General features: G+C 54.5%; 1 protein-coding gene across 1 annotated transcript in view; it reads left to right on the top strand.

Moving 5' to 3' along the window:
* Nucleotides 1-253: 253 nt before the first annotated feature.
* ARFGEF1 (ADP ribosylation factor guanine nucleotide exchange factor 1) overlaps nt 254-15,492 on the top strand; it is a 53,982-nt gene continuing 38,743 nt past the window's right edge. Inside the window, exon 1 of the mRNA XM_064170665.1 lies at nt 254-1,042. Coding sequence (XP_064026735.1) covers nt 919-1,042 — 124 coding nt within the window. The 5' untranslated portion in view covers nt 254-918. The remainder of the gene's footprint in view (nt 1,043-15,492) is intronic.

The following is a 15,492-nucleotide window of genomic DNA, read 5'->3' as shown; positions in this document are numbered from 1 at the left end:
CGTTATTGCTCTCTGCAGCGCCCTGGGAGGAGGTTGGGGTCGGTCCCAAGGAACAAGCAACAGAACAAGAGGCAACAGCCTCAAGTTGCACCGGGGGAGGTTCTGCACCCTAACGCTGCCCTCCGCTCGCTCCGGCCGCGATGCAAAGCAGGGGGCTCCTCCCCGAGCCGCCTGCTCCGGCATCAGGCCAGGTGGCGCTTGCCGGGGAGCCTTCCTCCCCCCCCAGCGCTGGTGGCCCGGAAGGGAAGCCCTGTCCCTCCTCCTCAGCCAGCTCCCAGGTGGCAGCAGCCATCTCCGTACCTCCCTCTCCGTGCCTCCCGCCGTTCCGCTCCACCTGTAGCGCGGCCGCGGGGCGGGTGTAAGGCGACCCCCCCGGCCCTGCCCGCTTCTCTCCGCCCGCCCGCCCGGGGCACGGCCGCCGCTTCCTCCCGCTCCGCAGCCGTGCGGCCGCGGCCCTGACGTCGCTTCCTTCCAACATGGCGAGGGCAGGTTGGTGCTGCATTCGCCGCCACTGCAGCCGCCGCCGCTGCTGCCGCCGCTGCTGATGGAGGCGGCTGCCGGCCGGGCACGGCTCGGGGACTGAGCGCGTCGCGGCCGCGGTCCGCGCACACAGCGCGGGGACGGGGAGGAAGGAGAAGGAAGGAGAAAGCTTCGTCCCCCTCTCCCTCCCTCTACCGCGGGGGTTGGCTGCCGCCGCCGCCCGGGCCCACCTCAGCCTCCTCTCGGGGGCAGCTACCGAGCGGGCGTCGGGACGCCGCGGCCCTCCCTCCGCGGGAGCCCTTCCCCCGCGCCTGCCTCGGCCCGGCCCCGCGGCCTCGCCGCCTGCCGCGGCCCCTCGCAGCCCTCCGCCGGCGGCAGCGGCCGGTGCCCTGCTCTGGCATTCTCCCCCCGCCCCTCCGCCTCTGCTGGCCTGTGCCCATGTATGAAGGGAAGAAGACGAAGAACATGTTCCTGACCCGGGCCCTGGAGAAGATCCTGGCCGACAAGGAGGTGAAGAAGGCGCATCACTCCCAGCTGCGCAAAGCCTGCGAGGTGGCCCTAGGTGAGGAGGGCAGGGGCGGCCGGCAGGGACTGCGCCGGGGCGGGCAGGGGTCGGGGTGAGCGCCGGGGCCCCGTTTCTCCGTTGCCTGCTCTGCGTTTGTGCTGCGGGCAGGGAGGGAGCGGGGGAGGAGAGGCGCTTGGAGGCCTGTGCCGGGGGGGGCTGCCCGGCGGGGAAGGGCTGGGGGCGGTGGGGCTGCGGCGCAGGTGTGCGGCGGAGCCGCTTTAGTGTGCGAGACTCGAGCTGGGCGCGCAGAGGCCGCGGCCCGTGGCGGGCTCGTTGCGGGGCCCCGGCAGCCGGTGCGGCCCGGGCCCGGGGAAGCGGCGCCCTCCGCGCACTGACAGCAGCGGGGAGGGCGCTGCGGCGCTTGCCGGGCTCTGTCCTCCGCCTGCCGCTCGCAGGATGAATAGGCAGAGCCGGAGGAGCTGAGCGCAGCTGACCTGGAAGCAGACGGCCGGCGGGGAGGGAGCAGGTGACAGGCAGCCGTGCCGGGGGAGGACGCGGGGGTGGCGGAACGCGAGAGACAATGAGCGGCAGCGGCTGGAGCTGGGGGCACTGGTTTCGGGACGCTGACCCACGGGAGGAGGACTGGGGTGGGCTCGATGATCTGAGAGGTCTCTGCTGTGTGCCAGGGAGAGCCTGAGCCGTGAGGCTGCCGATGGCGTAGGGAGCTTCCTGCTTGCTCGGCAGGGCTGGCGCAGCCCCGGGAGGTGCGGGAGTCTTTGCTTCGGGCTGGTAGGGGGCTGCGGGTGCGGCCCGGCTGTCAGCATCCCCTCCAGAAGCTTCATTGTGTGCACATGCAGCGACAGGCAGCAAAAAGGTGTCCCTGTCCGTGGCTGGGGGTTTGGAGCTAGATGATCATCAAGGTCCCTTCCAACCCAAGCCATTCTGTGAATCTGTGAAAAGGGAGGACTTGGGCTTTACAGCTGCGCATGGTGAGCGCTGGCAGGGCTGGAACCGATGTGGCAAAGCACTGACATGTTTTCCTCTGGAGGAGGCCCTGCTGTGTTTAGCAGCACCCCGATGGGCTCTGTCCCTCCCGCTCTTGTGCAATTGCTGCTGGGGCCGGAGATAGCATCTTGATTTGGTACAGCAATCACGTCTGCTTGCCTTGATCTCTGGGAGGAGACACTAGGCTGAAACTTGCTTGGCTTAAAAAACGAATGTAAGTAGTTTCAGCTTGTCCTTTTGTCATCCTATTTGTCTTTTGTGATAATTTCAGTTCAGAAACCAACACACAGCCTTGTTTCCTTTGTGAGAGGCCTTGGCAAATGGATGGGGAGAAGTGGCAGCAGTCCAACTGTTTGTTCTTAGTAATTCAGATGGGGAAAAGTGTTCTCTTGCATTTCTTGTTCCTCACTAAGGCTGTGGGTGATAATCTGGTGCTTCAGGCAGATGGGATTAACCTGCTAACCCTTTGGTCTCTCTGGTAACTTTGTTCTGTGTACTTAAGATAGAAATAAAACACAGAAATGTTTTCTCCTTCTTAAACTGAATTTCTATCCAGCTTGTGTGGCACCCATAGAGTTAGACCCAGGTGTTAGTCCTGTGTCTCTGCTGTGCTTTATTGCAGTAGCTTGATCTGTCTTAAGGCTCCTGCAGACCCCTCCAGGCAGGCTGCATGGTGGTAGATGGTAGAGCAAACCCTCTGGACTGTACAGCCTGCTGCTGTTATCTTGGGACCCCCCCCAGCACACCTCCCAGTCAGTTCTGTGCCACAGCTTCCTTGAAGCCTCCTCCCGTTTGTGTGACAAGGCCTTGAGCAGGAAAATGGTCTGATGGGTGGCTATAAAGAGTGCAAAGGGAGAAGGGGAACACGAGCTGAGTCTTTTAGCTGAAGGACACAGAAGGGCTTCGTGAGCCTGAGAAATGTGAAGTGTGGTGTTGGCTGCCCTGCGCTGCAGGCCCTGTGCTTTTAGGTCGGGGCACAAGGGAGTGCGCTGTGTGGCTGTTACTCTGCGGTATGCGAGTGTGTGATACGCTCCTCAGTCGACACTAGCGAGCGCTCAGGGTGCTGGTGCTGGTGCCGGGCTGGAGGGAGCTGCTGGAGGAAAGCTGATCTGGTCTTTGTTCCACCTGTGGGGCTCGCAGCACAGATGACAACAGGACGCAGGTGTTGTGCTCTCTCCAGCTCGCTCTTCAGCTGCTGGACTCTTGCACTGGATGTTGCTTTGCCACCTTCAGCAAGGAGTACAGACTTGTTCCCCAGGGCTTGCTTTGTTTTGAAGAGCAATGGCATTATTGATTAATCATTAATAAAATACTAGCCTAGAATTAAGTTCTGCCAAGGCCTAACTACTGCATTTACTGGACTTTAAAAAAATAGCTCTCAAAGAAAAGGTAGCTTTTAAAAGCCATGGCAGTAGTGCCATGGCTTCAGATCCAAAGCCATCCTCTTCAGACAACATCATGGCCTTTGGACTTCAGTATGCAGTGCAGTGCTGCTCACTGAAGTCGTCCGATGGAATACGAAACTGCCACTGAGAGCTTCTCTGGTTCTTTCCCAGCTGGGTGGCTGAGGCAGAATGCTGCTTCCTGTTAGTATGTCACGTTCCAGCCAGCAGTTGTTAGCACCCAGACTCCTGGGCATTCTTTCGTGTTTTGGTTTGTTTTCCCTAAGTGCACTACTTCTCTATCTTTACACTGTTAGTGTCAGGTGAGCTGCTGCTGAAGTATCTCAAAAGCGAGACAGCAGTGAGCAGAAGTTGTTCTGTGCAGCAGGCAGACAAAGCTCTGGCTCTTAGCTCGAGGCTGACAAGCAGGCTTTTAGAACATCCATTTGTCACCTTTAACCCTGCTGCATTTTTGCACAAACCTGTGCTGCTGCGTGCCTTGAAGGTTACACTTCATCTTTTCCTGGTTTGTGGATTCTGGGGGAGAGAACCCCCACAGCATCCCTGCTCTGCTGCTGTGGCAGGCTGGCCTCTGAACGGATGAGCTCCTCCTGCCATCACTGTCTCTCTGGGCTACTGGGAGATAAGAAAGCAAACTGTGTCCCAAGTGTTGCAGCTTGAATGATAGATGCTCTTTGGTGGTTTACATCCTGAATCTGATGATTCGCCAGCCTGTGGCTGGATAAGAAGCTGACTCCTCACTTCAGTGTCCTCCTTCATGTTCCCTTGTCCTTTCTGGAGGCCGTTCTGTGCATGTAACAAGTCACCTTTCTCTCTCTACTCACACAATGAAGTAGAACCACAGAATGGGTTGGGTTGGAAGGGACCTCCAGAGGGCATACAGTCCAACCCCCTGCTGTCAGCAGGGACATTCTCCTTTAGAGCAGCTCGCTCAGAGCCTTCTCCAGGGATGGGGCCTCAGCTACCTCCCTGGGCAACCTGTTGCAGTGCTCCAGCAGCCTCCTGCTGCAGAGCTTGCTCCTCACATCCCATTTCCTTCTGCTCTGCTCTCATTTCAAACCACTGCCCCTGGTCCTGTCCCTTCAGGCCTTTGCAAGTAATTCCTTCAGGTACTGGCAGGCTGTTGTGAGGTCTGCCTGGACCCTTCTCTTCTCCAGGCTGAACAACCCCAGCTCCCCCAGCCTGTCCCCATAGCAGAGGTGCTCCAGCCCCCTGATTAAATTGGTGTCCTCTGGACATGCTCCATCAGGTGCATGTCCTAAACACAGCTCATTTAGGACTCCCTATTGTTTACTTGCAAGCAGCTGCTCTTAATCTAGGTAAAGAATGAGTTTACCTTCAGAATGGTTTGCAGAGACTCTCAGGCAGCAAGCTGACAGCAGAGATAGATTTAGAGGTTCCCTTCCCAGTCAGTTCCTTGCTCTGCTCTTTCTGCCATCGTTTCAGCTGCATTACACTATAGGAAGGTTTACAGTAAATACTCTGCATTGTGTATGGTCCATAAAAGGTCTTGGGAGGAAAACCCAAAACATTCCTCAGCTGAATATAAAGTTTTTGACAGGCTGAAGAAAACCTGTTAGTGCTTTGTGCCAGAATCTGGGGCACGCCTGGAAGGTGCTTTCTAAAGGAGCAAGCAGAGCAAAGCCGAATTCCCTGCTGGTGTGCAGGCTTCCAGTCCAGCTGCAGGGCAGCTGCTCTGTACGACGAGAACAGTGCAGAAGGACTCAGATATGTTCCTGGAATGTACTTGAAGGCAAAGTGTGCATGAGCTGCTTGGAGTTCTGGAAGAGGGCTGAGACTGCCTTCAAAGGTTCTTCAGTGCTCCTTGGGCAAGTCTGCTCTGCTGGACGAGGGAGCCCTCAGGCAAGGCAGAAGAAATTCCTCACTGCGAGAGTGGCAAGAGTCTGGAATGGATTGGCCAGGGAGGCCGTGGATGCCCTCTCCCTGGCGATGTTCGAGGCTGGGATGGGTGGGGCCTTGAGTAACCTGGGCTAGCTGAGAGGTGTCCCTGCCTGTGGCATGGCCTCTGAGGTCTCTTCCAGCCTAAGCCGTTGTGTGATTCTGCACAGTTGCCACCTGTGCTGCCACTCCACACGTGTAGGATGATGAAGCAGCAGGATGTCTTTCAGCACTGGGCCTTGGTGTTTCTCACAGCAGGTGAGCTGGGCAGTAGGGCTTACCTCAGAGTCACATCTAGCTGCCTGCACAGACTTGGGAAGGGCCTGGGAAGGTCTCAGCAGCATAAAGTTTTCTGTGTGTTTCATTTCTGTGTCCCTCACATCCACAGCTGACTATGCTCTGCTGTCAGGGGCAGCTAGCAGTCAGGTCAGCAATCCATGTGCATGTTGTGACCTCCAGTGCATTGGGAAAGTCTTCCTAAAGCAGCACAAAGAGGTGAAAATGCCTTTTGAAGAGCAGTGCTGTGAATTCTCTGGAGCAGTTGTGCTGGAGAAGTGTTGGATGAGCTGAATTTGTGGTTTGGATGATGCTGTTCTCAGCAGACTGCTTTCCATCCTCCACCAGAATTAGTTGTCATTTGGGAGCTGAAGCCCAGGGCTTTGGAGTCTGTGCTGAGCAAGGAGAGATGATCATTGTAGCATTGTCTGTTGTCTGCATGTGCTCTAGGCAGCTCTCTTCACTCTGTACAAGTCGCCATTGTCCATACAGAGTTTCTCTGCCACTTGTAATTGTTCTTCTGGAACTGCTCTTGGAGGAAGCCAGCAGGGCAAATGGAGGCTTTTTGCTGGCACAAACCAAGATGTGGAAATGTTTGAAAACATAGTCCCTAAAAGCTGCAGCTGCCCTTCCCTACTCTTGCTTTGCCAAGCTTGGGTTCACCTGGGGGCTTACAGGGTGGTGGAGGTCTCATCTGCATCCACAAAGATAAGAGCCTGGCTTGGGAACTGTGATGTTGGTTAGCTCCATAGGCTGCTTCCCAGGTTGCTTTCTCTATTTGAGGTGTAAAGAGGCATTTCTGTTGGGTTTATGGGACGCAGGAGAAGCCATGCTTAGGGGGAGGAGTTCTTGTGTTGGATGTGTGCAGAGTGGCAGTGCTGAGGAGCTTTAATCTCCCTTGAGAAGGGCAATAGTTGGCAGGGGGCATGTGAAAACTGCTGTAGGAAATGGGGTAGGTTGTGTTGGGGTTGGAAAGACTTGGGTGGAGAATGAGCATCCAATACTTGGGTTTTTTTTGTCTTGGAGGGGGAAAATGGTGTTTATTTGAGGTGGAACTTTGACTTTCCCTGGAATACAGCCTCAGTTCAAGCCTTCCATGTTCCAGAGGTGGTAACATTGCTGTTCAGTATCTTCTAATGTGTAATTTTGACATTTAGGTTGGCCATGAGGAACAGTTTCTTCCCCAAAAGGCTGCCCAGGGCAGTGCAGCATCCCTGGGGGGGGTTCAGAGCTGCAGGGATGTGGTGCTGAGGGGCATGGTGCAGTGCTGGTTAAGGCTCCATGACCTCAGTGGGCTGCAGGAGGTGTCAAACAGAAGTCGCTCTCCTGGGCGAGAGGGTGGGTGAGGCTTGTTCCAAGTTGCTTTCCATCCACAGTGCTGCTGAGAGAGAGCTGCTAGAAAGAGGCCTGTCCAGTCCCCAGGGCTGGACATACCTGGCAGAACTCCCTGACTGGCTTCTGACCAGTCTCCAGCCACCGAGGGAGCTGGGAAAGACTGGGGCTGGGAGGGTGGCCAGGGTGAGCCAGGCAGGAGCTGGGGCATTGGCCTCACAGGGACGCTGGGCAGGGGAGCGGCTGGTGCATGGTGGCAGGGAGAGCAGAAGGGCCCTCGGAGAAAGATTTGGAAGCAAAAAGTGAGGCCTCTACCAGGTTAGGGTTGGGGGGGAAAGTAAATGTGGGGAAGGCTTCTGTGACTGCTGTGCTCTTCAGGGCTGAGTTGCACAGGAGCAAAAGGCACCTGCCAGGCTGGCAGCAGAAGGCTTCCTTAAGGGTTCTCTGGAGCTGATAAATCCTGACAGGGTGTCTCGTGGTTCAGGGGGGCTGTCCTGTTTTAATTGTTGCTTCTTTCTGTGGTCTTATCTGTGAGGTGTTCTTACTGGTGCTGGAGGTTTGGGTTGGAGGTTTCTGGGTGTGATTTATAGATGTGGTACTGAGGGACATGGGTTAGTCGTGCCCTGGCAGTGCTGGGTTAAGGGTTGGACTGGGTGGTCTGAAAGGTCTCTTCCAACCAGAATGATTCTGTGATTGTGCTTATGGTTTAGTTTGAAGTTTCACATTGCAGTGGTCACTGTGGCTGTGTTAGTAGGTGATGAGGTTTTGGCTGGGGAGCAGGAGCTCTTAACTCGAAGTCTGGAGGACTCTGGGCTCTTGGCATCATGGAATCACAGAATGGTTTGGGTTGGAAGGGATCTTAAAGACTACCCAGTTTTAACCCCCTGCCATGGGCAGGGATGCCTCCTGCTAGCCCAGCTTGCTCAAGGCCTCATCCAGCCTGGTCTTGAACACCTCCAGGGCTGGGAAGCAGCTTTGAAGCTTAGGCAGGGCATGTGGAGGTTCTGCAAGCTCTGTGCCTGACACAGCTGCCAGCATAGTGCTCCCTGTTCTGTGCTGTGGGGGTTTCCGTGCCAGTGAGACGTGTTTGAAGAGCAACACTGATTAGGGAATGAAAAAAGCCAGCTCAGGAGGCACAGCTAAGTCTGTTGCTTCTGCTTAGGCACAGGGAGGCAAACAGTGGGCTGGGTTGTTCTCTGGTTCTCCCTATCACTCCTTCGTCTGAAGCACTTCTGGACTTCAAGCAGCAGTTGTCTGGGAGCTGTCTTAGGTCTGGCTGTGCTGTTCAGGGGCTGGCAGCAGGCTGGGTGCCTCCTCCTCAGCTGCACTTAGGAGAATTTCATGCTGCAGATGCCCTTCTCTCTGAGGGAGCTGTAGTGGAGCACCCTGCAATGTTCAGTGTGTGAATGAAATAGAAGTGGCCTGGCCCTGGTACAATTTCCCTGGTAGCTTCCCATCCTATTTCCATTTTAAACCTGCTGCAAACTCAGCCAGAACTGTACTTGCAGCACATATGAGAAGCACAAGCTGCTGGCAGTGTCCTCTGAGATGAGGGTGGATTTTGCAGTGTGCAAAGCTAACCCATGGTGTGTGCCTGGCAAGCAGCCTGGCAGAGTCTGTGTGTGAGGGGCAGGGTGGCTCCACTGCATGGACCCAGGGGAGCAGCAGCTGGCAGAAGGTCTCAGGGTTTCCTTCTGCAGCTCAGGAAAGATGGAAGTGCAGAGTCTTAGCTCACCTTGCTTTGTTTGGCTGCTGGCCTGTGTCATCTGCAGCAGCCTCTGAGAAGGGGGCTGGGCATAAATTAACCTCTGGGTTCATTCTCCTGTGGTGCAACCAAAGCTTTGTAGCTGCTGTGAGTAAATTGCCAGCCTGAGACAGCTGCATTTGCACCAGAGCTGCAGAGCTGGCTGCAGGCTGTGCCTGAGAGGTGTGATGAGCATCATCTTCACCTGCACTGAAATGAGACACTGAAATGTTTTCCATTTGTGATTTAAGACATGGCACTTTATTTTCTGTGATTATGTGTGCATAATTGGGCATATAAATAGACCCTGGGTGCTCAGGAGTCTTTCTACAGAGAAATGTGCTTCCTTGAGATGGTCTCTAATGCTGTGGGGCAGGCAGAGTGTGCTGGTTAGGGGTGGTGGGAGCAGTCTCAGCTGTCCATCTCTATGAGCATTAAAGGCTGTGTGTAACATTATGGGAAGGAACCTCTGGGGAGCAGTTTCTGCACCACACCTCACAACCAAGTTAGCTTAAAGCTGTCAGGCAGTGACAGGACTGGGGGAATGTAATGGAGCTGGAAATGGGGAGATTCAGACTGGATGGTAGGAAGAAGTTCTTCAGCATGAGGATGGTGCGAAGGGGTTGCCCAGAGAGCTTGTCAAAGCCCCATCTCTGGAGGAGTTCAAAGCCAGGCTGGATGAGGCTCTGGACAGCCTGATCTAGTGTGAGGAGTCCCTGCCAATAGCAGGGGGTTTGGAACTAGATGATCTTTGTGGTCCCTTCCAACCCTGACTGATTCTGTGACTGACCTCTGAACAGGTAGGGGTGGCCAAGATACTGTTAGGTACCAGTGACTTCAAATTACCACTGACAGCACTACTAATAAAGGCCTTCAGTAGCACAGGTGCATTAGCTGTGATCTGGTGGAGGTTTGCACAGAGAGATTGCGAAGAAACAGCCTCGGAGTTAGGTGCTGGCTCCTGAAGTTCCATTATTTGATGACCACAAATCCAGCCTAAATATCCTTGATTTGCAAAGTTCTTTGGCTGTTGTCATTTGTAAGAGCTTTTCTGTGGTCGTGTGTCCCGAAATGCTCTTGGAGAACAGGAGGAGAGCAGGAACAGGAGAGCAGGAGCAGGAGGAGAGCAGGCTGAGTGCAGCAGAGAGCTGCCTGCTGCTGTGTGTGTGGCAGGTGTGGAGCCAGCCAGCGTGGTCACTGCAGTGCACTGTCATTCTGGCTCTGGGTGAGCTTGTGGATCCGTGGCATCCTGAGTGGAGCATTGGTGTTACCTAGGCCCTAACATGAGGGGCATGGCACCTGGGGATGTGGTTTAGTGGCCGGGGTGGTCTTAGGCTGATGATTGGACTCGATGACCTTGGAGGTCTTTCCCAACCCAACCAATTCCATGATTCATGCTGTGGTGAGCGGTGGTGAAAGGAGCAGTTGCCCCTGGCAGGGTGAAGCACGTCTGGGGTGAGCAGAGTGCTGTGGTGGTGACCTCTCTTGTCTGCTGGCCAGCACCTGAGAAGAGAGAGCTGTCCTGTGAGTAGCTGCCATTCAGTGGCAGGCTGAACTTCAGCAATACTTCTTTGGGATGCCAGAAGATAGAAAAGCTTCCTTGTATGACTGTGGTGAGGGCAGCCCCTGCAGCTCTGGAGCACTGCCACCCTTGTGCTCACTCCAGCATCTGCCCGAGCCACTTCCTCTGGGCGCAGACATGGGGACTGCAGCAGCAGTGTGGCTGCTTCGGGAGCTTCCTTTGGAGGACAGCATCTCTGATCATCAGGGCTCCTGCTTCCGAGCTGGAGTCTCCTCTTGCAAATATAAATGGTGGTTTGGCAGTTCAGAGTTGATGTGGGTCTAAGGAGCATACCACAGGCGTCGAAATCCACATCAGCCCACAGCTTGGTGTTGCCCAGTCGTTGGGTTTCCATGTCCAGTGCAGCTCGGTGAGTCGTGCAGACAGCCGTGAAGGTGTAGCTCCCTGGCTGTGTCCTTGTCTCTGGAAAAGGTGGTGATTTCCTTGTGATGCAGAGCTCAGCAGGAGGGAAGAGGCACAAAGCTGTCTTCATTAGAAAGTGACCAGGAGCTACCAGTGACCTTTACAGTTTCAGTGCTGGAGGCGAGTGGGAGCCTTGCAGTGTCATGTGGCTGTGCTTCTTGGCCTCTTGTATCCTTACTTGCAAATCGCTTTTGGGGTTAACTGCACCAGAGCTTGTTGTCCTGGGTGGTCTCTCAGCTTTGGCAGTTCACAGTACAGGCTGCTTGGCAGAAAGGGATGTGAAACCTCCTCCTAGATGCTGGACATCTTAGAGCGGGTGGTTGCCCCTGCTGTGGGGATGAGACTGGAAAAGCATGAAGGGTGTGGGGAGGGCCACTGCTCACATCGCTTGCTCAGCCTTAGCTCTGGATTGTGTTTCAAAAAGTGCCACCCTAGCAGCTGAAATAAACATCTGCTGCGGGCTGGGTATGGCCTGGAACAGCCATCACAGTCTGCTAGGGTGGACTGATTGGTGTCCAGGGGTCTGCTCTGGCTTGGTATCAGCTGCTTCTGCCCGCAGAGGGCGCAGCAGGGGCAGAAGTGCTTTGCTCGGCCAGGGCAGAGTGTGGCTCTCAGTGCCCCCTGTGTGTGCCGGCTGCTGGCACTCACACAGCATGGGACAGGGTGCAGCATCAGTGCTGTGCACGTGTGCCTGCTGCTTGCCAGGAGGAGTGGGGCTGGTGGCAGGGCTGTGTTACAGGGCAGTGCTGCTGGGGAGGTGGGCTGTGTGAGCAGTGGACGTGTGCCTTTTGTTCCTGCTGCCAAACGATGCAGAAACAAGGCTGGGGAACATAATGACAGCCTTGTTCAGCAGTGGCCTGGCCCTGCCAGAAGGAACACAAAGCAGTAGTAAAACATTTATTGCAGTCTTCTGTTGTCACCAACCAAGCAAATGAGCAAGTGGAACATAGTAGAAAATAACAGAGGAGTCTCAAGTGGTTTGATCAAGGGGTGACTGTCACAGCCAAACGTGTGCTTGCCTGTATGTGAGTGCCAAAAGCTGAGGATGCTGCCTTGACAGGCCAGGAATGGGGAGGGATAATCTGTGGAAGCCTTAACTCCATGGCATTAATTATCTGGGTATGATGTTTGCTTGGCTGCTCGCAGGAAGCTGAGTCATGCTCAGCACAAGATCAGCTGTGTCGGCAGGGGACATTCAGTTAAGGTGCACTGAGCAGCTGACTCCTGCTCCAGCACCACTCAGGACTTGGTTTAAGATGTAGCCACAGAAGAGCTGGTCTGCAGTAGCGTCCTCGTCGTTACCTCTTCAAACAGATGCTAAAATCTGCCCTAGTTCAGCTTTGTGGTAGCCATGGAAAAGATTGGTGAAAGGCCCCAAGGTTTAGTTCAAGAAGAGAGGGCAGGGCTGAAGGCTCTGGGAAGGAAGCAGAACAGTTAGAATGGAGCTGGCGACTGTGTCAGGGCTCTGTTACACTGGGTCTGTCCCAGTCACCCAGACAAGCTTGTGAAAGCCTCTGACAGAGCAGGGAAGACATCACACCCCTCATCTGTATGGCTTGTAGGAGATAAAGCTGTGGGCAGGCTGGAGATCGTCCAGGAAAGAGCCACAAAGATGATCTGTAGGCTGAGAAGCTACCATGTGAGGGAAGGCTGAAAGACCTGGGTTTGTTCAGCCTGGAGCAGAGAAGGCTCCAGGGAGACCTCACCATGTTCCAGGATTTGTAGGGTGGCTACAAACAAGGTGTGGACTCCCTTTTTAGGAGGAGCCCCATGGGACAGACATGGGTGATGGACACAGGATGCTGCTGAGGAGATTCTGGCTGGGCTCAAGAGGAAGACCTTGTCCCAGTGAGAACAGTCAGCTGTTGGAGTAGGGGGAGTGGTGGAGTCCCCAGCGTGGGACACATCTAAGATCCATCTTGACAAGGTGTGTCTAGAACAGGTTTTGGCCAAGGTAAGTTGGAGCAGATGATCCTCCAGGTCCCTTCCAGCCTGGTAATCTGTAATTCTGTCCTACCACAGGGGTGGTTGAGGAACAGAAAGCTACTGAAGGAGACCCAAACACTTGATGTGCCTTGTGTGTGAGTGCTGGGGAACTTTCCTGTCACGCACTTACAAGGAGCAAGTCAGGAAAACAATGCTCAGTTTGATGTTAAGCCAAAGTTTGTATCAGCTTGTTAGGTTCAGGAGGTTCTAGAGGGTCTCTAGTCTGAACTTAGAGAACTGTGTAATAAGCATGGGAACTGAGCAAGACTTTCACAGGTGGAGGAGGGGAAAAGCTGGAGCTGTGACTGATTCCATGAAAGTCCTGATGCCTTCATGCAAAAGACAAATCAGCACATGATGGAGGAAAAGCAGAGGGAAGCTGCCACACCACTTCCAAAAGAGCTCAGGTGGAGCTCTGCCCTCTGGCTGCATCCAGCCAAACAGGGCACTTCGATGTGGTGCACTGGAAGCCAGCAATGGTGGCTGGAAGTATGGGATGTCTTCCAGAAAAGATCAAGCTGACTGTGCCACTTGCTCCCTGGAGGGGAAAAATAGGAGGCAGATGGATGGCAAAGGAAGTCTGTGAGCTTCTAAGTGGCATAGGCATGAAGAGAGAGTAATTGATTGTAATTGCTGGTGGTGCAGAGCCGGATATCCTGCCAGCAGCTCTGCTGCTCTCAAGCGAGGGAGTCTCTGCTGCAGCCTGTGCTGACATTGATCCCAGCAGCTCCGGCGGTTTCAGGTGATGAAAGGTGAGTTTAGCAAGAGCTGGCCAACCTGCCAGGGCAGTCTTGGTGCAGTGGCAGTGTAAAGCTGCTGTAGGAGGGGACTGCTGCAGCAGTCTTGCCCTGCTTGGCCTCCTCTGCAGTTACTGAAACAGCTGCTGCTGGCCACTGCTGGGGCAAATGCAGGCTGGATGCAAGGGGTCTGGGCCTCTTTGTCCAGCCTGGGCTTTTAGATCTGGTTTCTAGTTTTGTTCCCTCCTTCTCCAAGTTTTCATGAGCTTTACTGTAAAATGTGGGATAGGGCTGCTCAGGGCCCGTTTGCCTCTTTGGACACTGATCTGCTGGTGGATTTCAGGAGCCGTTCACTGCCAGGCTTGACTGGTTGCCTTCATGCCTCTTGTCTGAAGTTGCTTTAGAAGCGTTGTGTGCAGGGGGATGGCTTTGGAGCTGGTAGTGCAGGGCTGCAGGATTGTCTGGGGCTGTTCTCTGTTCACACACGTGGTGAACTGCCAAGGGAAATGTGCTTGCTGAGCTCAGACTGGAGTGGCTGCATGCAAATCCCTGCCTCATGGCACTGAAGGTGATGAAAGTAGTGGTTTTGTGGGAGTGGCATCAGGAGCTGAGGACAGCGATCTGGGAACTGAGCTTCGGGGGTAGGTATAAAGCTGTGTTGAGCTGAAGCAGGAAGAACAGACACTGGTGTGCAGGCAGAGCTGAGCTGCTGCGCAGCGCACTTGGGTTTCCAGTTTCTCTGGGGTAGCCCGCTGGGCTGATAACTGAGCCAAGGGCATGAGTGAGAAGGCAGCAGTCAGTTCTTGCTTGGGCTTTCTGTCACTGAGAACAGCACTTGGTGTTCACAACTGTGATGCTGCTGTTGGAACATGAGGGCTTACACCCTTGGCATGGGTACTTGCTCTTCTGCCAGGAGGTCCCTGAGTCTCTTGTGGGAGCATAACTCTTGAAACAGGACTTTGCTGAGGAGTCAGGAACTTGCTCCCATTTGTCACCTTGTCTGACTGCAAGGGGATGCTGAGGGGATGTTCTTGTGTCTCAGTCTCTTGGCAATGTATGGAGTCCAGTCACAGGGAAGTCTGGGTTGAACAGGACCTGTGGAGGGCATCTTCTGGAAGCAGAGCCTAGGATGAGGCTGAGACCCTGCCAAGCAGGGGGAATCCCAGTGGCGCAGACTCTACCCCTTCTCTGAGTGGCCTGCTCGTGGTTTAGATGTTGCCAGTGATAGTGAATAAGCTGCTCTCTCCCCCAGGGATGGACATGGAATAATCCAGAAATCATATTGCAGAGGAGTGAGGTAAATTCTCACTGTCACATCTTTGGGGGCGCTTGAGTTGGGCTGCTCATGTTTGCTTGCTTTGAACTTAAAGGTCAGACCGAAGATGATCTTCAGAGAGAAGCTGACTGTGTCCTGCCAGAGAAGTTCCAAACGGCAGGATTTTGTTCTGGAGGTGTTTAGTTTCAGATCTGCTTTTTCTGCCAGGTGGAAATGATTGCAGTGAAAGTGCTTTCCCAATTTTGGATGTAATTTTTTGTCTGCAAAACTTGTTTCTGCTTCTGTCATCTTTCTGTCTTGGCAGGACCTTGCACTGTGACAAGCAGAGCGTGAGGGATATGCTTGAGCTTCTGATATTAAAAATGAGGGAAATAAACCTACTCTGTTGAGGGGGAGGAAGCCCAACTTGATGGGAAAAATCAGTGTGCATCACCACAGGCCTGCTGCCCGTGTCAGAACCGAGGCTGTGCTTCTGCCAGACCGGAGAGCTTTCGCTAGAAGTGCCCCAGCTAATCCTGTGCTGTGCTTGGGTTCATGAGTCCCAGTTGGAACCTTTCAGGAAAGAACCACTGTTGTGCCGGAGCCAGCGGGGGGGCTGCTTCCGAGGAGTCCCCTGGGATGTCTGCAGGTGGTGGGGGATGGAGATGTGTTAGCGCTGCGGCTGCAGTTGCAGTCGTGACCTGCCTTCTGATTCAGGCTGTTAGCAAGCACCAGCAGCATTTAACTGTTCTGCTGAATTAAAACTTCCTCTTCAAGTTGTAGATTAGATCTAGGCTGTTAAAATCTCGTTATTATGGAGATCTTGTGTGTGCACGTCTGTAAAGCCCTTCACATTTTGCAGAGTTCGTCTTAAATTGCCACCTTC

This window comes from Pogoniulus pusillus, chromosome 34 (assembly GCF_015220805.1).
Source record: "Pogoniulus pusillus isolate bPogPus1 chromosome 34, bPogPus1.pri, whole genome shotgun sequence".
Taxonomy (NCBI): domain Eukaryota; kingdom Metazoa; phylum Chordata; class Aves; order Piciformes; family Lybiidae; genus Pogoniulus; species Pogoniulus pusillus.
Note: the sequence above shows the minus strand (reverse complement) of the source record. Positions and strands in the feature narration are given on the sequence as shown.